General features: G+C 34.6%; 1 protein-coding gene across 2 annotated transcripts in view; it reads left to right on the top strand.

Annotated features, from left to right (window-relative positions):
* Tmtc4 (Transmembrane O-mannosyltransferase targeting cadherins 4) overlaps nt 1–25,360 on the top strand; it is a 390,299-nt gene that overhangs the window by 192,449 nt on the left and 172,490 nt on the right. For both annotated transcript variants that reach the window (XM_090402208.1, XM_090402207.1), the window contains exon 10: nt 5,103–5,159. In XM_090402208.1, coding sequence (XP_090258334.1) covers nt 5,103–5,159 — 57 coding nt within the window. The remainder of the gene's footprint in view (nt 1–5,102; nt 5,160–25,360) is intronic.

Genomic DNA, 25,360 nt, shown 5'->3' with positions numbered 1-25,360 from the left:
TTTTAATGCTTAAAATAGACCGTATGAATGGCTGTTGCGTATTTGCGTGAATTTTTTTATCCAATAGCACTGCCGAACTTTCGCTGTTGCAACCACCCACTTTGTCATCAATTTTAAGTGCAACTTAGTAGAAAACTGTCTGTAAATCCATGCAGACGTACATATCACGATTAGTGTTCAATAAAGTGCCTTTTGCTCGCTTAATTTGTGTTATCGTAATTGGACAACATTACACAATACTGTAGGTAATATTTTTTATTTGTTGTAATATAATAATAATAAAATAATTGTTAACCCCAGGTTTGCATAATGTCGCAGCGCAAAGTTTAAAAGAGAGTTAAGAAACTGCTTAGCTCCGTATAGAGAGGTTTTAGTACAGTTAGAAAAAAAAGCTACGATTGAAAATCAACATGAAGATTTGTCAAGTGAGGAAGACATTTGGCCCATTAAAAGACAAAGAGTTAGGCCACTCATATTTGAAAGCAAGGATGAGTGTTAAAAGCGTTCAATACACATGAAATTATGTTACGCAATTTTACATAATTTTCTTGGTTTTGTTGGAAAACAGTTTTTTAGTTTAGTTTAGTTTTAGTTTGATTTTTTTTATCATTTCCTTGTATGAACTCTTCAATCCAATAAAGATAATTTTATTGTACTTAACATATTATCTTGCCTTTTGTGTTTGTAAAATTTTTTCCACAACCGTATGCACCGTAACTTGACGCTCTGAGAATGCAATTTTCATACAACGCAGGACGAATCAAACTGATTAACAAGTGATTTTACTTACTTCCGAGTTTCACTCAACGTGGTTCCCATATAATGCAGTACGAATCAATCTGATTCGTACTAATTCTGAGTTTCTTATAGCGCGGTTTCCATATAACACGGTATACGGTTTCCATATAACGCGGCACGAATTAACCTGGTTTGCACGTTAAATCTGAGTTTCTTATAACATGGTTTCCATATAACGCGGTACGAATTAATCACATTATAGTAGGGTGTACTGTAGATGTTTGCTGATAATAGAATTTGTTTATACTTTCTGGAAGTTGTAATTTTCACAAAGAAAGAATCTGCCTTTTTTTAATAATAACCCCCCCCCCATACACATGAAAGATTACAAGACCTATAATACAACAGTGCCATATGTGGGCAAGTGATTAAAGAGAAAGACTATATTTCTTAAAGAGTTGGGGATTGTACTGATTGGGAAAAACAGAATGAGGAAGATTATTCCAAAGAACAGAGGTGGATGGAATGAAGGAAGGTGATGAGAAGTTGGTTTGGTATGTTTGGATTTGGACAGCATATAAGTGTTGGCCAGTGGTTTCTCTGTTTCTTGCATGATTAGAAGAAAGCGGGGGAATGGTAGTGGGCAGTTCTAGAGAGAGCAATGTCCATGAAAGAATCTGTGAAAAAGGCATAATACTGAAACAGCACACATATGGGAGGATAGTTTATGAAGGAGAGAGAGAGAGAGAGAGAGGAGTTACCTATTAAGCAGATCACTGACTTCTGTATATCATCAAGAATTCTAGAGAAGTTTTGAGTGCATCACCCCAAATCTGAGAACTGTATTCCAAGGTTGGTTGGATCTGAGATTCATAAAGTATTAGAAGATTAGCAGGATTCAAGTAATGTTTTGAACAAAAAAGATGAAGTATTTTAGAGACTGAGGAGGCTATTGATATAATATTTTTGTGCCAAGATAAGCTGGATGTGACAGTTAGCCCAAGAAGAGAAATCTGATCTTAAAAAGGATATCAGAATATCATCATAAGTAAGTGGGATGAAGCAGAATCTTTCTTGCAGATAATTTGACAGGACTGAGTTATAATAGCACTGAAGTTTACTAAATTGTCTTCACCCTGCTTGAGAATGGGAAGATCAGTATTTAAATGTTTGGTTATGGAAAATCTTGAGGCTTCACTCATCTCAGTACTACAGGGTTTCTGGAATGAAGAAGAGGAATATAGGGTACTATCATATGCTGAACTATGAATAGGATTTAAAGTCACAGAGAGAGAGAGGGTGAGTGGGTGGGAGAAGGTCATTGAAGTAAATCACGAAGAGCATGGGTGAGAGTATTCTAGCATCGATAAAGAAATCTGTTGATAGGAAGTCATCCCCAGATGAATGATGAGAGGAAACTAGCAACAGTTAGAAAGGGCAGGAGAGATGCCATAACATAGTAGATATTAGAAAACTTTGATGCCAGGTGCAATCAAATGCCTTTGAAATATTGAAATCGACTACATGGGTTTCTCCAAATCTTTTCATAGACTGTGAACAAAGATGGATTAAGTTAGTGAGGAGGTCTGCTGTAGAATGAGAATGTCACGATCCATTGTGATGATTGCTAATTAAATGATAGGACTCCATATAGTGAGAAGCTGTTTGCTGATGACCTTCTCCATTTACTTCTGAGAATACTGAGGTAAGAGCAATGGAATGATATTTTGATGGCTTACTTTTATCTCTCTTTTTAGGTATAGGCTGGATAAAGAACTGGCTTCCATGCTGTTGGGTAGATACCAGATGAATATGCCAGCTTATATAGGCAATATAGAAATGGTGTTAATTTTGAAGCACACTCATCTGTTGGAATACCCTCTGGACCAGGAGCCTTATTTGTATAGGAAAACCTCGCAAATTCGATATGTCTGATAATCAGCGCGATTGAGTGAAATTATACTATTTCTCACTTTAAGTGAGTGATTAATCAGTTAACGCATTTTTTTTTACATTATGCAAAATTTTTCGTTGCAATCTGCAGTGAGCAGAAAAGCTGAAAGTTATTAAGAGACAAAAGTGCGGCACTAGTAATACAGTGATTGTGCAAGACCTTGGATACTGTGAGTCTACAGTTTGGACTATATTAAATAAGAGCAAAGAATACAAAGAACAAGGAAAAGTTGCTACTGCTTCTTTAAGCATGCAGATCACCTGAAATAGAAGCCATTTAATGATAGAGCATCTTCTATCACTCTGGATTGAGAATTATAACCAAAAAGAATACCTCTTAGTACAGGGAATATTCAGGCAAAAGCTCTAGATATTTTTACCTCATTGAAAGAGCCAAATTTCAAGAGGAATGTGAAAACTTTACTGCAAGTTTTTAGGATGGTTTGACCATTTTAAAAATCGAACTGGACTGTATAATGTAAGAATAACTGGGGAATCTGCTAGTGCTGATAAAGAATCTGTGGCCAAGTTTCCTGAAAAATTGCAAAAGATAATTCAGGAAGGTGATTATGACAATCAGCAAACTTCCAACGTCAACGAAATTGGTCTCTTTTGGAAGCGTATGCCAACAAAAACTTTCCTAGCTAAAACTAAAGCATCTCAATAGGATACAAAGTATCTAAAGATTGTCTTATACTTTTATTAGGAGGTAATACAGAAGGCGACTTTAAACTCAAGCCTATGTTTGTTTATCGTGTGCAAAATCCAAGATCTAACATTATTGAAGAAATCAGCGCAATTAGAAAAGAACTTAAAATTTAATGAACTGGATAATGAAGATGTGAGAAACTTGCTCGATTCCCGTTCAGAACATTTAAGTGAGAATGATCTCCTTCAACTAGAAGAACAGTGTGCATATGAAGAAGATAAGGAGTGCAAACAAGAAGAGAATGTTACAACTAAGAAGCTAACTGCAAAAGAACTTGAGCTAGTTTTCAATCACATTGAGCATGCTAAGGAAATTTTGTTTGATGCTGATCCTGATATGGAATGAAGTCTGCCGAAATCTCGATAAATGAATGCAGCTATTGCAAATTGCATGACAAGATGATAAAGTCAAGCATGATTCAAACATCTTTACTTATTTATTATTATTATTTTTATTTTTTTTTTGTAAAAAAGTAGCTCAATCAAATGTTTAGACATTAAATAAAAATTTAAGCAATTGATTTTTATTAACTTGGATGATATTTATCCTCAAATATAGCTTATACTGTAATTTTTTTTCCAAATTTATGCTAACTGATGGATGAATTATAATTATTCCTATTGTTTATTGTATTCACTTAACGTGATTTTGCTTAGCACGCATTAATTGATGGATTAATTAATTGCGTTAAGCAAGGTTTTCCTGTATCAAGGTTAATCAGTATTCAGTTCTTTTGATGTCCTTCTGGTGAAAGATTTACATAGTTGCTGATATATCACTGGTTTTATACCCAGCATCTTCAAAGCACAAACAGTCTGTCACAACACAAACAGCAAGAATTAATTAATAGTGGGAATATTTTAAAATTGTAATAGATAACACAGAACGAAAGTCTTAATTGGCACTGTGTATTGTTGGATAAAGGTAGAGAAAAGTTAACAAGTATTAATTTGATCTTAAAATGACTGTCTCCTATATTTTTGGTAAATTGATAGAGCCATACTTGTTGAGGCTTGGGGAATGCTTTAAAGCTGCTGTTGATTTCAGAAGCAGTATTTCTCTCTCTCTCTCTCTCGTAATGACTTCTATGTTGCACTTTTGTTTTCTTCCATTTAATCCAATGGTGAAGGGTGTCTAAGGCATTGTCCACTCGTTCTGACATGCTACAATGATAGCGCCAAATGCATCTCTTATGTTTTCTGAGGTGGATGTCAACACCACATTTAAACATCAAACTGGCAACTGTCATGTTTTCACCTAAGAATAAACTCTTTCCTCAATCACATACAGGAGTATGAAGTACCCTGTAATTGTGACCTGGCTCACTATGGGCAGACAGGAAGATCTGTGTCAATTTACCAAAAATGTAGGAAACAGTCATTTTAAGATCAAATGAATACCCATTATCCCCTCTTTATCCAACAATAGAAAGCGCGATTTAGGACTTTAGTTCTTTCCATAAATGAATTTATGTAAAACAAGTAATGTGCAATAGTATTAAGCATTGGATATTTCTTCTTAATAATTTCAGTTTCACTTCTATTAATGGTGAACCATGTTATATTTTTAATGTAAATGTTTGCATCATATAAAACTAAAAGTTTTTCTTATTATTTTTTAATCAATTCTGCAGTTTGTTTATTTATTTATTTTTAATATTTTTTTAAAATAAAACTATTACTCATTTCTCTATATTTTTCAGCTTTTACAACTGAGTCTACTCCTAATAGTTATTGTTTTTTGTGCTAGATCCATTCAGGTAAGTATCACTCGCTATAGCAGTCTTAACTTTTTGATATTTATTAATTATAATGCAGCAGATTTTTAATTCATAATTTCTCAATGATGAGTTATGGATAGCACCATTAATTTATGATATTACAGTATGATGCTATAATAGCATAATATTGTTAGTTGGATGGGGGGGGGGTTAAATGCAGAGGAAACTGTGAATGTCCATTTAAGATTTCATTACCATTTTTACTAATTCTTCTATTATTATTTAGTTTTTGGTTTGATCTTTTAGCTGTTTGTTTACTAAGGAAGTTTTAACTGCATGAATCAGTAGTTCAGTATTGTATTGTAATCTTTCTTTGATCCTTTTTTCTGTTATTTTCCATTTGATTCTAATACTTAATCATTTATCTGTCATTTTTTAATGACAGATAAATGATTAGTAATACCTAGTATTAGGTATTACTAATAAAACATCTAATGTGTGTAATTAATCATTAATAAGCTTTTGTTGTGTTAAACCTTTATATACCATTACCCCTGATGATGTAAGACGACGAACAAAACTTGTCGGGTTTTTTAACCTGACAAGTTTTGTTCGCTTTTTGATATATAATTTAATATAAGTCTTTATATTAATATGTGGTCTCAATACCGAAAACTACCTACAGAACTGCTTAACCACAGAAACCTACGTCTACATTAGGTATTACTAATGTAGACAAAAAAAATTTGGCAACCTTCCAATTTTTTTCTCTTTTAAAGATGCTATTGATTATTACCCCTAAATTTCCTGTGAACTTTCATATCCCATGTTTTCTTCTTCTCCATTACTGCAGTACTTTTTTTTTTTTTAGTTCATCTCTTTTTATTGATGATTTCATTACAGTATTGTTCATTTACTTATTGCAACATTTCAATTTGGTTTGGGCCCAGTGTTCTACAGTATTACTCTTTGATAATGTTATTTATGTGATCCCAAATATAGTTAAATTTTTGAAAGACTGCTTCACTCTTACTTTCACTTATCATCATATTTCAGTGATACTTGGGCTCACTCTTCCCATATTGCATGGGGGGGGGGGGGGAGATCTCTTTTCTGATGTTTCAAGTAATGGTTTTTGAATGGTTTAAACTTTCATTTAAACAGCTACTCATGACCTGCATAAATTTCCCTGATCCATAGACTTTAAATAGGATAGAAACAACTGTTTCAAATGAATATATATGCATGAAAAATTAATTTACAAACCTAATTAATAGTTCCTATTAAAATGTTATTCATTAGTTGTTGAATAAATATGAACTAAAAAGTTCCCAAATGAGACCCCGTTCTCTGCAGGGAGTGAAGAGAAAAAGTAAGTAAAAGTTCCCAAAATACAGTGACAAAATGAAGATATGCCACTTTCTCATATATATACATATCATAAAAATATGCAGAATAAAATTGAACTACTTTATTAAGAGCCAACAAGATTTATTTTTCTGTACATTGTAAAGAAGTGCATTCAAAATCCTAATTTTTTTTTATGCTATTTATATAAAACCATCTACTTATTATTTTAAATCAGCTGCTCAATCATCTGTGCTAATTTAAATTTTAGTATTAAAAACACATTTTTTTTAATCACATCCATACACAAGAGGCCTCAAGGCCTATAGCAAATAAATGTTCTGTGTAGGCTGGATAATCAAAGTAATCTGTTGATGTTCTGGAGGTTATATAGCCCTTGGGAAATGCTTCATATAGGGCTGTTCCATGAACTGAGTAGATGAAATAAAATATGACTGGGAATAACAGGTTCAGTGAGTCTGCAGTTCAGCTAATGAATGTTGGGCAGTTACTGCTTGTATTCCTGTAGGTTTATCAGAAATGGTGGCATAACGGATGTAACTATTGAATAGCAACCATTGAAATATTGTAGAAGAGATTCAATGTGGAAACTTACCATCTATGAGACAGAGGTTGTGAAGAGAGCTTGTAAGAGAAGGAAGGTCATCAACCAATCTCTTGGACTGCATCAAGAATTTTTAGAGCGGTCCTTTGGTGCAAACTCTTCCCAAAATGTGAGAACAGAATTTCTAGGTTGGGAGAATTTTAGGTTTGTGTAGAGTAAGCAACTGGGCAGGAGAGAAGTAATGTCTTGAGTAAAAAAAAAAGTATGCCAAGTTTTCTGAAGCTGTAGATGCTAGGGAAGTGATGTGATTATGCTGCGAAAGACCAGGAGTAAGAGTCAGTCCAAGGAGAGAGAGAGAGAGAGAGATCTGGTCTTGACTGTTGAGTATTATCAAAAGTAGGTGGAGAAGAACTAAGCTCTTTTTTTCAAGAAAACAAGCAAAACTGTTTTGGAAATATTGAAGGTGACCAGGTTGTTAACCCCATTGCAGGGTGGTGTGAAGATCATGGTGTGGAGTAATTTTTTGAAGTTTGAGATGTTTGAGCACTGCAAGGTTTATTATATGAATAGGATGAGTGGGGGAGTGCTATCATCAGTAAAACTGTAAATAGGATTTGAGATCAGTGAGAGCAGATTATTTATATATGTAAGGAAGAAGGTTGGTGGAATAACAGAGGTCCTGAGGAATACCTGCATAAAAATAGGAAAATATGGAGAAAACACCTTCCATCATTACACATAGTTAATAACATAAACAAAAACTGACAATTCAGTTACAAAGCAAGGAAGGCAGATTATATGAGGACAATTTGTTAAATAAAAAAAAAAACCTTTGGTTCCAGAACCTGTTGCATACCTTGAAATTGTCAGGTGCAACAGCACAGATTTTTCCAAGACACATGTCCAGAGGTGGGTGATGTAGGCTAGGAGAGCTGCTGTAGATCTTGAATTGGTGAAATCCATATTGGTGGTAATTGATTAGATGACAGTTCTCCAGATATTCAGGAGTTGTTTATCAAGTTGATTGTTGATGACCTTCTCCATTACTTTGGACATCACTGTAAAATCTCTCATGGGAAATTGTTCTACAAATTCCCATGATCACTTTTACATAGGTTCTTAATCATGCAGAAATCAGAAATTGTAGAGCTTTAAAACTAAATAATTCTACTGTTAAAGTGAAAAAAAAACCTGATATATATTGAAAGTGTATGTGTGACAAAAAAATTAGGGATTAGTTTGTATTATGTTTTACCCAGTGAGAGCAAACATTCGAAAGGTCATACACATGTAGAAATTTTCTGCTAAAAACAAAGGTAGCCCACATGACATGTTTGCAGAAGATCCGGGGAGTTACAGCTACAGAACAAAGAATGAGCAGAGCTATAAAAGGGCTCTAGGCTCACACAAGCTCTCTCTCAAGTTTGTTTGTGTCGAGGTGTGACCCCAGGTGCAGGGGGGAGCCCAGGTGAGGCCATTACCATCTGATGTACTTCCAGTAGCCACCAAACGCGTGCTGTGTGCATATGGAATTCGTGCCATCAACAAGTGGTTCCAGTTTACTGATATAGATTCAATCTATATATTGTCCTGGGGAAACTGCCTGCAGAAAACCACCAAGGACCGTCGAAATTTTAGCTAGCACCTAGGAAGAAAAGCAAAGTGTAGGAGAACTTACGGAAGTATTGTCCAAGTTGTTAGGACTGTATGTGAAACAAAAATGTGAGTAAGTTCTGATCTGTTAACGTTACAGTAGTTGTACTTGAGATAGTATGTATGCTTACTGAGATTAAAATGTAATTAGTCAACTATTAAGTTATGGGAATAGAGAGAAGCTAAATATTAATCTGTGTATGCTTAAATAGAGTGTTCAGCTAAGTATTACGTAAGAGGCAGCTCAGGATAGCTAAGTGGTATAAATAAGTTGATTAAGTGTTGTATATGTGATTGTCTAATTATAAATGTTGCATTCTGAGCAAGTGATAGGCCTTTAAGAGCTTTTGTTTGATATTTGTCTAAGTGCATTGTACAATTGACTTAGCTTAAAATAAACACGTTCTGTTTGTGCAAATCTCATGCCTGATCTATTAGCCAATGCACTGCTTCCAAATAAATATCGAACCTGTGAGCCTGATTAAAGTGAATACTGCTTTTTAGAATTAAGTATATTAAGATTATGATCATGCTGTATATATAATTTAGAATGGTGCAGTCGAAAAACAAATACATTTCTCTAAATTACACAGTGTGGGAGTTGGTAACCTGTTATAATGGATAGACTAAAACCAAGGGTCTTTCACTAACAGTATGGACATAAGTAAGATTAGAAAGGATTAATTGTGGGGCCTAATATAATCTGATTAATGTTAAGTTGAGTAAAGTATTAAGTGCATGCGTATATGAGAAATGAGTAGAACTTAAGGAAAATTTTAGTGGACAAAGAAATTAGTCAAATTTAAGAGAGACAGAGGATAAATTAAAGTAAAGAATAATATTTTACAATGCTGCAATTGATATTATTTTTACAACACTGCAATTGATATTATTTTTACAACACTGAGTTGAGAGCAGTAGGTCGATAGTTGGATGGAAGATGCTTATCACCTTTTTTTTTTGGAATTAACTGTATGTGGGCTTGCTTTCATGCTGTAGGGTAGATGCCAGCTTCATATAATGTAGTGTATAGGTGATAAACAACAGGTATTAGTTCAGGAGCACTTCTCTTGAGCATAATTGGTAGGATTCCATCAGCACTGGAAGGAAGTCTTTTTGGTGTCATTATTGTTCAGGATTCTTCTGATGTCCTGCTGCTGGGAGGCTTCAGGAGGCATACACTTTGTTAAAATAAGTAAAGGTTTTGTAGTGGACGTTGCAGTGCTTTCATTTACTGGTGATTGTGTTAGGTAACGTGAATATTGTAACATTAACATTGTAGTAAAAATATTGTAACATACAATGTTTGGTAAAGGAGGAAGTAATTTGTCTTCATCATTTATGCAGAAGGTGGAAGAGAAAGAGGTGGAAGCACAGATGGCCAAAAGTTACACCTAATGGCTTTTGCAAAGGCACCATAAAGCATGACTTCGATTGGCACAGGTGTCAATTTTTCTACATTTAGAGCAGGGGTCGGCAACCTACGGCTCTTTGAATGAATAATCTTTTTGTTATTAAACGATCTATCTAAACATAGAAGTAAAAATAAATTTTTTGTAGGTCAAATGACCCCTAACCATATGTCGATACTCAAAAAACGTCAGTTTACATTGGGTGCGATCAGCCAGGCAGAGCGCTACTTTGTAGCGAAAATTAATCGCTTCAAATTGTTAGATCCTGAATGGAGAGCTTTACAAGTAAATTCTTTATTCAGGATTTAACATGATACCTACTATTAATTAAGGAGATATCTGTACATCAGCTAATAATTATGAAGTATTGTTTTATGTTTTGTAATAATGTGTAGTCCTTGTGTGCCATATAGTGAGAGTTATTCCTGCACAACTGAAATGAGAAGCAGAGAATTTTGTGTCAAAATAGTAACAACTGTGTAAGGGAATTGTTAAGTTATTTGTAATTCCCACGTAAGCTGTCTAGTACATTGCGAAATTCTGAGAAAAATTATAAGTAGTAATCCGGAATTATCGCGTATAATCTGTACGAGTCAAGCATAGCGATGGAAGCTATACCTACACAGAAAATGACGTCAGAGCGGCTACCTAGAATAATGTGACCTGACAGATTAGGGAGAGTGTAGGAGCACCCAAAGGGCATGAACAATGGGGTTCGTGGGTGAAACCCACATCGAATAGAGCGTGCCCAAATAGGGTGAATAAAAGACGAAGCACGCCGTTTTAGGAGGCTTTTTGACCTTTTGATCTTCGGGTGCCGGGTTCGAGTTTTAGGGGAAGTTTGTCGGAGGATTCGTGAGAGGAGTGGTGGGTCAACTATGGTAATGACGGACGGCAGGTTCTTTTCTTGAGAATGCTTGAAGATTTTCAAGCAGAGCTGATCGCAATATGACGGCCTATGTGGAATTGAGCCTTAGCAGAATGTCCCATTGGAGAAAGTTTCCTGCGGAGTGGTAGACAGCACGCAACAGTCGGAAACGATTAGAAGAAAAAGCATAGTACATCGCCAGGCGCAAAGACAGCCGAAGAATATGCAGTAAGGTAATCCAGACCTACATGAGATGGCGGCATGAAATCTGAAAAGATCCGGTAACGTAAAAGTTTTCGTTCTATGTTAAGATTCGTTTAGAAGAACAATAAATTTGTGTGCATTTAACTAAAGGACACTAGTAGAGAACTTTTAGTGAGAATTTGACTGAATTAATTAAGCCCTTGTGGAACAAAGAAGAGTTGCTAATAGGCAGTAATTTGTGAATGGCTAGACTTGCTCTAAATGAAATTTAGAATTAAGATAATTATTGATAGAGTATTAATGAAAGTGTTCAATGCGTATTCTGTGAATAACTTGTGAAAGAAATTTTATAGTAGTAGTATTATGCTTAAACCTAATCTTATGCTTTCATAATTGAAGGATTTAACTTGCTCTGATTCATTGTGATTTAGTATAACCCTTAACTTAGAGTGAATTTTGATCCATTGAGTATTTTAACTTACATAGCTGTAAATGTTTTATGTTTTTCCAATAAACATGTTTTGTACCTTATACCTGAGTTTATGCCTGATTACGAATTCAAACCACCACTTATGAAATAGAACCTTTTTGGCGGGAAGGAATTTAGATATAATTGCTTAAGTGAGATTCGGTCTACGACTGCTAACTGAATCTGCAGTTATGTTTGTATAACTGTGTGTATCCCTTTAGAATTTAGAAATATTTCCCTGAACAAGAGTCTCTTCTGTTATAGGATATTGCTGGCGCAGCAAAATATAAATTTTGCCAATATCTGAAGAGGAGATAGATCTAAATTAATATCTTAAGGGCACGACAGTAGATTAGAAGGAGAGTTATTATAGAGGTAGAATTACGATATAACAATAGACATTACGACATAACAATAGAGCAGCCGGTAGGATTTTGATTGTATAAGGTTTTAAGTAAGCAAAAGGATAGATTCAAGAAACAGTAAATTAATGTGTGATAAGATTAAACTATTTAACAATAGAAACTATTTAACAAAATTAAATTAATTTGTAGCGAATGGCGATCGCTATGGTAGCGCTACGATCGAGCAGTTGGCTCGGACACATTTATGATGAAGGCTAGCACATGTAGCGCTACGGTAGCGCTTGCCTGTCTGAACGTGCCCATTGTCTTCGCATATAGTGCAGATGTGGTCTGTAAATCTGCTCACTTTGTTAAAATTAGTAAAGGTTTTGTAGTGGACATTGCAGTGCTTTCATTTACTGGTGATTGTGTTAGGTAACGTGAATATTGTAACATTAAATTAAATATTAACAAAAAAAAAATTTATAGTATTTAAAATGTCAGCAAAGAAGAGAAAGATAGAACAAGAAAATCGGGAGTATAAAAGTGAATGGACCGAAACTACGCATTTGTAGCAAATACAGCAGGATTTCCATTGTGTTTAATATGCCATGAAAAGAAAGCTTTCAAACAATAAAAAATCAAATGTACAAAGTCATTTTTTAAATAAACATGATATATTTGACAAAGCATATCCACGGGGAGATGAAAGAAAAATGTCAGTAGAAGAGTTGCAACGCAAAGTTAACCTAACTAAATGTTCATTTTCCAAATGGATAAAAGAATCAAGAAATACAACTATTGCTAGTTTTGTGGCCGTTCAAGAAGTTGTTAAACAAGGAAAACCTTTTAATGATGGCGAATATGTGAAAGAATGTTTTATTAAAATGTCCGAATATCTTTTCTGCGATTTTAAAAACAAAACGGAAATAATTACAAAAATAAAAGACATGCCATTATCTGCTAAGATTGTAAGGGACAGAACTATACGAATGGCAGAAGATATAACAAATCAGCAGGTTACAGATGTAAATTCAACATCAGGATTCTCCATTGCCTGTGACGAATCATGTGATGTGGATGACATTGCACAGATTGTACTTATTTGTAGATACATAAACTCTCAGGGACCTCAGGAAGAATTACTCGATATACTGCCACTTACAGGACAAACTCATGGAGAAGACATTAAATCTGCTGTTACCACTTGCTTGAAAAGTAAGGGTATTAATATTAACAAAATAATATCTATTGTGACCGATGGGGTGCCGAGCATGAAAGGTACAAAAAAAGGTTTTGTTTCTTTATTTAAAAAACAAATTTTGCATGATGTGTTTTCCTTTCACTGCAAAATCCATCAAGAGATACTTTGTGCACAAACCAAAAGAGATAACAGTAGTGTTGGATTTGGTTGTAGAAATTGTTAACAAAATAATGGCAATACCGTTACATCATCGGAAATTTTGTGAACTTCTTAAAGAAATCGATTGCGAATATTCTGATCTTCTTTTGCATAACAGAATAAGATGGCTTTCTAGAGGTGGTGCGGTGTTGATGCAATTTGTCACCTGCCTTGAAGAGGTTAAGTTGTTTCTAAGACAAAAGGACCTTGAATATGCACAGTTAGAAGATACTCATTGATTACAAAAATTCTACTTTATGGTGGATATGACTTCCTATTTAAACGCACTAAATAAGAAACTACAGGGAAAGGGAAATACAGCAGTTTTGCTTTTAGAAGAAATGATTTCGTTTGAACAAAAATTATATTTGTTTCCGACAGACTTAGAGAAAGGCACATTATTACATTTTCCTATGTTGAAGAAATATCAACAAGAACAAGCTGATAATTCCATAAATTTAACCTTTTTCAAAGAAATTGTGGTAAATATGTGATCTGAATTTAATAGGAGATTTGAGGAGTTTAGAAAGAACAAAGTTGAAATTTGAATTTAATTAATTAATCCTGTTGAAATTAATCCTGCCGAATTAAATTTTTCACCTTTTGCTGGAATTGATGAGGCTGCATTTCAACTTGAGTTAGAGGACCTGAAACCTAGGATTTGTGGAATTCAAAATTTAGAAATCTTAAAGCTGACCTGGAGGAGTTGGAAAGACAAAAATCTGCCTTGCAATGGTCTGAAAATAGATCTTAAAAAGCAAGATCAGATTGTATTTGACACGTGGAATTGTTTACTGGACACTTACATTCAGTTAAAAACATACACCTTTGGACTTCTATGATTTTCGGATCACCGTATTTGTGTGAGCAAATATTTTCTAATATGAATTTTATTAAAAGTAAGTTGAGAAACCAACTAAACAACGTGAGTCTTTTGTCATGTTTGAAAATGAAAATTACGGCGTATTAGCCACATATTGAGAAACTATCTGAAGAAGTTCAACAGCAAAAGTCGCACTAAGAAGATATTTTAAATTAAAAAAATTAAAGAAATAGATATGTTATTGGATTTAATGCATATGCTTTTGTAAGGAGAAGGAAATCTTTGTATTATTATTTATTTTAAAATATCATATAATTTCATGTGACATGTCACGCCCCTGTGTTTTACAAATATGATAACGTGCTACTGTCAAAAAAAAAAGAAAAAAAAAACATGTGGCTCCCTAACTTTTTTTTAGCAGATATAATTTTTAAAATGGCTCTTCACTCCAAAAAGGTTGCCGACCCCTGATTTAGAGCTATCACAGTCAGACTTAGCTTGTTTAATGATAGTTTCACATATTATGGATTTCAGTATCAACTGTGAATAAAGCTGCCATTTTATTTTAAGTCACTTCCAGTGAACATGGTTTTAACTAGCCTGGCACAGCACTCTTTTGGAAAACCATGGCTTGTATATAGGGTGAGAATTTTTAACAGAGTGAGTAATGAAAACCTCCATTGCAACATGCTGGAATGTTGGAATGGAGGTGTTCTATAACAAGATCACAATACAGCAATCTGAAGAAGGAAATAATAGTCTAACCATGGAGAGGAGGATAAAAGTAATGGAAATCTTTTCACATAGCATTGTTGTAATGCCAAAACTATGAGATTGTGAATGGCTGAGAGGAGCACTTAATAAAACAACTTTACAAGAAGAACACAGCATTAGTGAAAATTAAAAAAAAACACATCAGAATGGTTCCAAGTAGAAAAAGGAGTGAGACAAGGCTGTATCCTTTCCCCTGATTTATTTAACATCTATGGAGAACATTTAATGAGAAAAACTCTAGATGGTTGGAAGGATGAAATTTCAATTGGGGGAATAAAAATAAACAATCTTGGATGTGCTGATGACACAGTACTAATAGCCACTAGCTTGGAAGAACTAAAACCACTCATAATGAGAGTTGAATGGGAGAGCATAAAATGTGGGCCAAAAATCAACAGTGCTGAAGACCAAATATATGGCGATAGGAAAAGATGAGAACTCTCACTGCAAAATTGATCTAGAAAAAGTTCAACAGTTTGTATATCTTGGAGCACTAATAAAAATTAAGAAAGCTGCAGATCTGAAATTAAAGGAAGAAATGTTATGGAGAGAGAGAGACAATTACACAACTACAGAAGATCTGGAAAGACAGAAAGATCTCCCTGTCCACCAAAACTATGCTGGTTATATTTCCAGTTATCCTATATGGTTCAGAGTTGTGGACACTAAATAAAACGGATAAAGAAAGAAGGATGTTAAGGATTTCATGGATGGAAAAAACAACTAATGCTAGCATCATGTCACAGCTAAACATCAAAAAACAGCTAAGTGATATTGTTGATAAGAGAATACTTCAGTACTTTGGCCACATATCTCGAAGGAAGAATGATAATCTGGAGAAGATGCAAGGCAAGGTAGAAGGAAACAGAAAAAGAGATCGTTCATGGTCAAGATGGCTGGATCAAATCCCAAAATATTGGGTATTTCACTGGAGAAAGCTTCATCTGCCACAACAGGAAGAAGAAAATGGAGCAAGATTGTTAACAAGGTCACGAGTCTCACAAGGAGACTAAAGAAGAAGAAAGGAGGATGTGCCACAAGAGATGAAACTTGGATGAAATTGATTGTGATCTGAATTATTAAGAGGGAGCAGTTGCCTCACTACTCTACTTGGAAGAGAACTGGTTAAGAATAGATTTAGAGCATTGGGTGTGTAGTGAGGCTTGTCAGGGATCCTGGTTACTAGATGAATGATTTGTTTTAAATTAGTACTTACAGCAAATATCTCTACTTCTCTTCAGCTTCGTCAGTAGAATTCAAAAAAAGAGGGAAAAAAAGTGACAAAAAAATTACATTGTTAGTGGCATTCTTAAAGACTCCTTCTAATGTAACAAAAAACAATTTGGGTGATATAAGGATCTCCTTGCCTTACTCCTCTCCCAATACCAAATTCCTTTTCCTGATGTTCTATCTTTATACCAGCTGTTGAATTTTGATATACAGCTTTTAATAATTTTATATATTTTGTTGGGATGGCTTATTGTTTTAACCTGTTTATTATTTTATGACTGATATAGAGAACCAAAGACTTTTTCAAAATATACAAACACAAAATATGCAGGAAGATTATATTCATTTCCTTTTTCTATTACTTGGTTAATAGTGTGGATATGATTTGTTGTAGAGAATCTTGCTCTGAATCTTGCTTATTCGTGTGGCTGTGCATCATCCAAAACCTCGTGATGATTCTATTTAATATAATGGATATAAGCATTTTCTACAATTATGATAGCAAACTGTGATTGACCTTATAGTTATTTATACGAGGGTGGTCTGAAAAGTTCTCGGCCCCTAACAATGAAAAAACAAATTTATAATTTCAAAATTGTTGTTATTGGCTTTGCTCTTTTTTTCCCAAAGCATTTTTATATGTGTGGTATTAATTTCCTATTCTGCTGTTTAAATCTCCAATAAAAATCCACTTTTCATTTTTTTATTTGTTAGCTGCCTTCTCCAATGACTTGAAAAATTCCTTAGTAGCACCCTGTGTGGGACCATAGGCACAGCTGATTCTCATTGTCCAATATTCCCCATTTTGATATTTGGCCACATTGCTCTACTTGACACTGCTTGCCATTCAAGAAGATTTTTCTCATGTTTAATGTTGAATTCTATAGTTACAGTGTGGATCAGAAAAGAGAAGAAACGTCTAGGTTAGCTCACCATACTTCAACTATAAATTACATTGTTAACTGGGATACAGCCATCATTCCTTATTAAGAAGAGATGTTTTTTTTAATACACAGATTAGGGATCTCCAGCAGTAATTCACTCACCTCCCTCAATACAAACGAATGTGTTTTTAAAAAAAAAGATTAGGATTATTATTATGATTCATGGTATATATTATTTTTGAGGAAACTCTTATAACCTATTCCTTTATATATTAAGTTGTCTATTGAATCGTATGCAAAAAGCATTATGGTGCCAGACATAACTTGCCAGAAAATTAATGTTTCCATAAGTTAAAAGCACTAAAACTAACATCATACTGTTATCTTCGACACTCACAACAATGGATGTGTTAGTACTAAAGTAATAGTGAGAGATTTGCCATAATTTTCATTAGAGCAGGATTGATACTGTTGAACTTTGATCCATACTTTAAGTAAATTTCTTAAATTAAGTGAGGTAAGTGTATCAGTATTTGCTATGATGGGATTTGAAACATGCTTCATATTTTTATTAATATTAACAATGATGGATTTTTTTTTATGTTTTTCTATGACCATCATCATCATCAAATTCCTGCCATGTACCCTCAAGGGGTGTACAGGATATGATAGTACTACATGAAAAAAATTACATCATTATTAATTTCCTATCCACATCCTCCAAATCAGTCTGTTATTTGTCAAGACTCCAACATTATCAGATCTTATATTTCTGTCGTCTAAAGCACTTTGTACCGTATCAATCCACCTATATCTTGGTCTTCCTCTGGGTCGTTTTGCTGCCAACCTGGCAGAGAACACTTGTTTTGCTAATCTTTCCTCGCTCATTCTGTTTAGGTGACCATACCACCTGAGATTAGCTCTGATAACGCATTCCTGGATGCTGACAATGTCAAGTTCTTTCCTAATATCCTCGTTTTTAATATGATATTGCCATTGATGCCATCTGTTCATGCATATAATCTTTCTCAGGACTCTCATATCTGCGGTCTCTAGTCTTTGGTCAAGTGTTTTACTTCTGACCCAGCTCTCAGATCCCTAAGTTAAAACTGGTTTGAATACTGTCTTGCATACAGCTAATTTAGTGTTCCGACTAATTTCTCTCTTATTCCATATGAAATTATTCAATTGACTTCCACCCATACCAGCTTTGCTGATTCTGTTGTCTATTTCTATATTTAATTTACCATCTTCAGTAAAAATCGTGCCTAAATACCTGAAATGTTTTACTTGTTCCACAGGTTCTCCATTCACAACACAGTTGACATTTTCAATAATTCTGCCTATTTTCATTGCCTTTGTCTTTTTATTGCTGACCTTCATACCATATCTATTACAACAGCTATTCAATTTAGTCAGAGAATCTTGCAGACTTGTAGCGGATTTATTTAGAAGTATAACATCATCCGCATAAAGCAAAGAGCTGACATTAACATCTCCAATTTTGATATCATGTTTAATACCACTTTCCTTCATAATGTGATCCATATAGATAATAACAGAGGGGATAATGTACATCCTTGTCTCACACCAGATTTAACATTAAACCATTTTCCTGTAATTCCTTCAATTCTAACTGCTAACTTACAACTCAAATAAAGATTAAGTATTGCTTGATATAATGCCCCATTGACACCATATAACTGCAGCATATTGAATAGCTTCTCTCTTGGCACCTTGTCATATGCCTTTTCCAGATCGACAAAACTTAAATACAGATCTTTGTTATATTCCCATGCTTTCTCAACTATTTGTCGTAAAGTGAAGATCTGATCCTGACAGCCTCTATTTGGCCTGAATCCAGCTTGTTCTTCACCAAGCCTTTCTTCCACAATTCTTCTCAACCGTTTCTCAAGTATATTTGCATAGATCTTGCCAGGAACACTCAGTACGGAAATACCTCTGTAATTCTCACATTCAGTTTTATTTCCCTTTTTATATATGGGTACTATGAGAGCTCTACTCCAATCATCGGGAATTCGTCCCTCTGTCCAGGCTTTCTGAACTATGCAGTGCAGCCACTGTAAGACTTTTATGCCACCATACTTCAGCATTTCTGGTCGAATATCATCTACTCCTGCTGCCTTTCCACATTTCAAGCCTTTGATGGCTTTTTCTACTTCAAGTATGGATATGTATTCCTGACTGCATGCCTGGTCAGTGTTTTTTACCACTGTGCTGTCATCACTGCTTGTTTCATTTAGCAAATTTTCAAAGTAATTACTCCATACTTCAAGGATATCTTTTTCTCCCGTTTTCATGTTACCTTTATCATCTCTAATTCCTTTTACAGCACTCTTTCCTCCATTCTTAAGTTTCTTCAACAACCTCCAGAATATCTTACCACCTTCTTGATATTTATTTTCTATATTCTTGCCAAAGTCCTCCCATGACTTTTGTTTAGCTAGTTTTACACAGTGTTTAGCATTCCTAAATCTGTCTCTATATTCTCTAAGAGCACAAGCTGACTTTTTGACTATTTGACAGGAACTTTTGGTATGCTTTCTTCTTTTCCTTCACTGCCTCTTTAACTTCCTCTGTCCACCAGGGAGTTCTGATTTTTTTTTCCTTACAGACAACCTCACCACATGCCTCTCTGGCAGAATCAATCAATGTTTTCTTCAGAGTTTGCCACTGAATCTCCAAGGTTTGATTCGTGTTCTCAAACTCTTTCATTTTTTCTTCAATAATCTTTGTGTATTTTAGTCTACAGTTCACATCTGAGAGCTGCTCAACTTTTATTCGCTTTAAAACTTTCTTACATGTTATTCTTTTCAATATGAAATTCAATTTTATCCTCCTCAAGACTAAATAGTGATCACTTCCAATTTCAAATCCTCTGTACACTCTGGTGTCCTGCACCAGGGAGAAAACATCACTATCAACAATAACATAGTCAATGAGACATTTCTTATTCCTAGCCTCTTCTCTCAATGTGAATTTGTGCACATTTTTATGTTGGAACATGGTGTTAGTAATAACCAGTCCATGTCCTGAGCAGAAATCCAACAGATATTTGCCATTATTATTAGCTTTGCTCTTTTCTCCAAATTTTCCCAAAATATTTTTGTATGTCTCACAATCATTTCCTACTCTGCTATTTAGATCCCCAACAAGGACCAACTTTTCATTTTTCATTGTGTCAGTGGCTTTTTCTAAAGCCTCAAAAAATTCCTCCACTTCTACCTTAATAGAACCTTCTGTGGCACCATAGGCACAAATAAGTCTCATTGTCCAGTTCCCCATTCTCATATTTGCCCACATTACTCTACTTGAGACTGACTGCCATTCAAGAAGAGTAGCCTCGTATTTTGTGTTGAATACTATGGCTACTCCTTCTTTTCCTTGATTGTCATTGCCTGAATATAACATTTTGTATTTATTGCTCAGAAAGATCTCACCAGTTTTGGTCTTTTTTGTTTCAGTCACCCCTATTATGTCGATCTGGTACTTATCTAATTCCTCAGCTAGCTCCATTTCTTTGCCATTCAGGCTTCTTATGTTGATAGTACCGATCTTTAACTCTGGTGATATTGAGTTGAGGTTTGTTTTCAGATTTGTTCCAGTAGCTGACTTTTCGCTGTTCGCCCTGGTTCCCTGGCGAAAACAACGGGGGCCTTGTTTAACCACACGACGCCCCAGCCGTCATGAAATCATGTTGTACCATCATTTTTTTTATTTTGGTTTAACCAATAGGAATACAGTTTGGTCGGCTAAATCCCAAATTGCCAGCCCATCCTCCTCCGTTCAGTATCCAAGTAGATACCCAACAGGGTGCACCACGAGAAGGTGAGGATTGGACTTTAGGTCAGAAACCCTGGTCGGTTCTCCGCATTCCTTTAAAGGCTATGTGGAGGTCTCCTCTCAGTTATACAACTTTGACCCTTAAGCACCCCCTGTTATTCAGTTTAATTAAAGAATCCTGGAGACTTGCATTGGATTTATTTAGGTACACATTACTGCATAAAGCTTATTATATATTGATTCTTATGTTAGGTTTAATACCACTTTCTTTCATACCGTGAACCATATAGATAACAAATAACAATGTAGACACTGTGCACCATTATCTCATGATTTTACATTAAACCATTTTCCTGTACCTCTTTCGATTGTAAGTGGTGACTTACAACTTAAATATAGACTATGTATTGTCCTGTATAATATTACATTTACACATATAACAAAGGCAACTCGTTATATGAATTTTCTAGATCTACACAACTTAAGTACAGATGCTCATCATGTTTCCATGATTTCTGAACTTCATTTTGTAAAGTGAAAATCTCATCTTGACAACTCATATTTGGCCTTTACCCAACTTGTTCTTCTCCGAGTTTTTTTCCACAATTTTTCTTCCCTTCTTGAAAAGTATGATTATGTAAATTTTATCTGGAAGAATCAGTAGAAAAATGCTTCTGTGAATTTCACATTCAGTTTTATTTCCCTTATATTGGTACTATGAGAGCTCTACTTCAATCATGCAGAATTCAATCTTCTGGCCATGCCTTCTGAATTATACATTATAGCCACCATTGGAAGTTTTATATCTCCAGACCTGAGTATTTGTGGTCAAATTGTAGAGATGTGCACAAGCAGGATTTGGTTGAAGATATGCTGAATTAAATTTTATGAATAAATGTCTTCATAAAAAAATAAACATTAAAAATTGATAAACATTTTCAATAAGTATGTCCCCCCCCCCCCACAAAAAAAAACATTTCTTTATAAAATTAAATTAACTATGCTCCAGCCAACCCATGTGGGGATACCTGTAACCCCCCATCGGGCACATCCCCTGGTGGCGGATTGGGGAATGCGCGTCATAGTTTACTATGAAGGGTAGGAGGGAAATAAAATATCTCCCACAGACCAACAGGATAGCACTTCCCTCATAGGCCGGTCTGGGGGCCTTGAAGGTGTCAGCCCCACCACCAGACTCAGGTGCTGAAGGCTAATCCCCTGCATACCTTAAAATTGCACTCATTAAAAGAAATAACAAAGAGATAGCCGAACTGCCTAAATGGTTAACAACAAAGCGAGAAAAAGGTACATGAGATATGGAACATGGAACGTTAAAAGTCTACATGGAAAAGAAAACGAATTAATAGATGAATTTTAAAAAATCAAGATTGGATCTGCTAGCCATCACAGAAACAAAAAAGAAAGGTCAAGGTTGCCAGAAAATGAAAAATGGGTATATACTTTTCTATTCAGGGGTAAACCCAAGAGAATGGGGAAAACAAGGGGGTAGCTCACATAATTAAACCAGATCTCAAAGAATATATTACTAAATGGCAACTAATAAACGAAAGGTTGTTGACAATCACTATAGATTTTAAATCAGACAACCAAATCTTCACTGTAATTGTTGCATATGGCCCAAACGATAATGCTAATAAAGAAATTAAAGATGAATTCTTCGAACTCTTACAAAAAAACAATTGAAGAAGTTCAAGGGCATCTCATACTACTAGGAGACCTTAATGGCTGGGTAGAGAATCAAGTAGATGAAGAAAGGAAACAAGTGTTGGGATCACAAGGAGAAATAACCCAGAATAATAATGGAGAAAGAATAATAAATCTTTGCCTTACAAATAATTTAGTAATAGCGAATACTATGTTCAAGCATAAAGAAATCCATAAGTTTACCAGGGAAGAGCCCAATAGAAACGAAAAATCTATAATCGACTATGCCATCATGAGCAGATCGTACTGGAAGTATACAAAAAATGCAAGTCTACAGAGGTCCTGAAATAGGCAGTGACCACTACTTATTAGTATTGGAAACAATCCATAAAATAAAAGTTGAAAAATGTAGAAAAAGTAGCAAGGAAATAAATGTTAAGATATAGAACTACAAACTAAAGGAAGAAGAAACAGCCAGAAGTAGAAAAAGAGATATATGAAGACCAAGATGTAGAAAATCTATGGTACAGGTTCAAAACACTTTTTCTAGAAACAAGCAAAGAAATTTGTGGTGTATCATTAAATAATAAACAGAAGAAACATAAAACACCCTGGTGGACTGAAGAAATTAAAAAGAAAAAGCAATTGTGGAAGAGATATATAACATCAAGGCTGCAGGTTGATAGAGAACTATACAACAACCAAAGAAATAAAGTTAAAGCCTTGGTGAAAGAAGAGAAAAGAAAATGCTGGGACGACTTCGGTCATACTATAGAACAAATTTTAAAGGAAACCAAAAACTCTTCTATAATGTTTTAAGAAGAATGAGGTCAGAGAAAGAATGCCGCATGAAGTTTATCAAAAATAAGGATGGAAAATTACTCACAAATTCCAAAGACGTCATGGAAAGATGGAAACAGTACTTTCAAGAATTATTGCAAGATGCAAGACATGGAAAAAATAGAACCCTAAGGGCAAGATACACAAGCAAAATAGAAGATCAGAGTGAAGAAATTCATGCAAATGAACTGTTAGCAGCAATAAATAAAATAAAACTGGGCAAATCAGCAAGCCATGACCAAATAACACCAGAAATGGTAAAGAATTTAGGAACGAAAGCCATAAAATTTCTATTACATCTATTCAACATTGTATGGAAAAAGAAAATTATTCCCAAAGACTGGGAAGTAGTTATAATAATCCCTATATTTAAGAAAGGAGACAACCACAAATGTGAAAATCATAGAAGAATTTCGCTTTTAAGTGTTCCAGGAAAATTATATGCCCATATTTTAGAAGCGAGGCTTAGGAATCAAATAGAGGATACACTGGACGAAATGCAATATGGCTTCCGAAAAAATAGAAGCATGCAGGATCTTATCTTCATTCTTAGACAAATATCAGAGAAAACATTGGAATATGGAAAAGAACAACAATCATGTTTTATAGATTTTGAAAAGGCCTTTGACCGAGTTCCCAGACACTTAATTATGGCAAATATTAAAGAAAAACGAGATACATAGCAGCCATACAAAGCCTCTACAAAAGTAAAAGAAATTATGTAAGAACTTGTAATAATAGATCAAAAGAATTTGAGGTAAGGCTGTATCCTCAGCCCTCTTCTCTTCATCGTAGTAATAGATGAAATTTTAAAGGCATGCCAAACAAAAACAAAAAAACGAAACCAGGATTTCGTTCAGTTTCACATGGCTTTTGCAGATGATGTAGTGATTCTAGCAAATACAGCTGAAGATCTGCAGTACAATATCAACATTTGGTATGAAGAAACAAAGAAAAGGAATATGACCATAAATATAAATAAAACTAAAACAATGATCATATCTAGAAACCAACAAAAACACATAATAAAAATAGAGAATCACCAACTGGAACAAGTCCACCTTTAAATATTTGGGATCATATATACAAGAAGATTGTAGACTAGACACAGAAATTAACAACAGGATAAGAGGGGGAACAAAGCTATTCTATGCAATGGAAGGCCCACTCCTAGATAAGAAAGAAGTCACCCAAAATATCAAAATGGCAGTGTACTGTTCAGTGTTTCTACCAGCATTAACATACAGTTGTGAGTCTTCGTGTTTAATAACAGCAAACACAAATAAACTACAAATAATTGAAATGAAATATCTCAGGAAGGTGGCACAAAAAACATAGACCGAATAAGAAATCAAACCCATAAGAGACAGCCTTCAAGTTCCACCTTTGAATCAATTCATAACACAATTCCAAATGAGATGGTTTGGACATCTTAATCGAATGGAAAAAGGAAGAATAGCAAAAACTGTATACGAAAGCCAGAAAATAGGAAAAAGAAACATAGGCAGACCCAGGAAAGGTTGGCAAAAGGAAATTAAAGAAAAATTGGAAAAGAAGGGAATTAACTGGAAAGAAGTAAAACAACAAACCTTGGACAGGACGGCATGGAAATCTCTCTGGCAAAATTTCAATGCTTAAAAGCATAAGAGATCATAGACGAAGAAGAAGATGCTTCAGCCAAATTGCAGAATTAAATTTGAAAATATTTCTCCTAATCATGTGACCACATGAAAATAAGTGGGTATATATATTAATATATAGAGAAATACTGAAAGTTCTGAAAACTGAACAGACAGATTATGAAAATACAATCTTCACCATCAAAGTTGCATTAGCTAGCACTACTAAAAAGACACGTAAGTTGCCGAAGCATCTGTATACAGTAGTCCCCTCCCATCCATAGGGGATACATTCCAAGACACCCCGTGGATACTGAAACTGCAGATAGTACCAAAC

The sequence above is a fragment of the Typopeltis vanoorti genome, chromosome 12 (genome assembly GCF_054136105.1).
Source record: "Typopeltis vanoorti isolate ZY-2024b chromosome 12, IOZ_Tvanoo_1.0, whole genome shotgun sequence".
NCBI classification, from domain to species: domain Eukaryota; kingdom Metazoa; phylum Arthropoda; class Arachnida; order Uropygi; family Thelyphonidae; genus Typopeltis; species Typopeltis vanoorti.
Note: the sequence above shows the minus strand (reverse complement) of the source record. Positions and strands in the feature narration are given on the sequence as shown.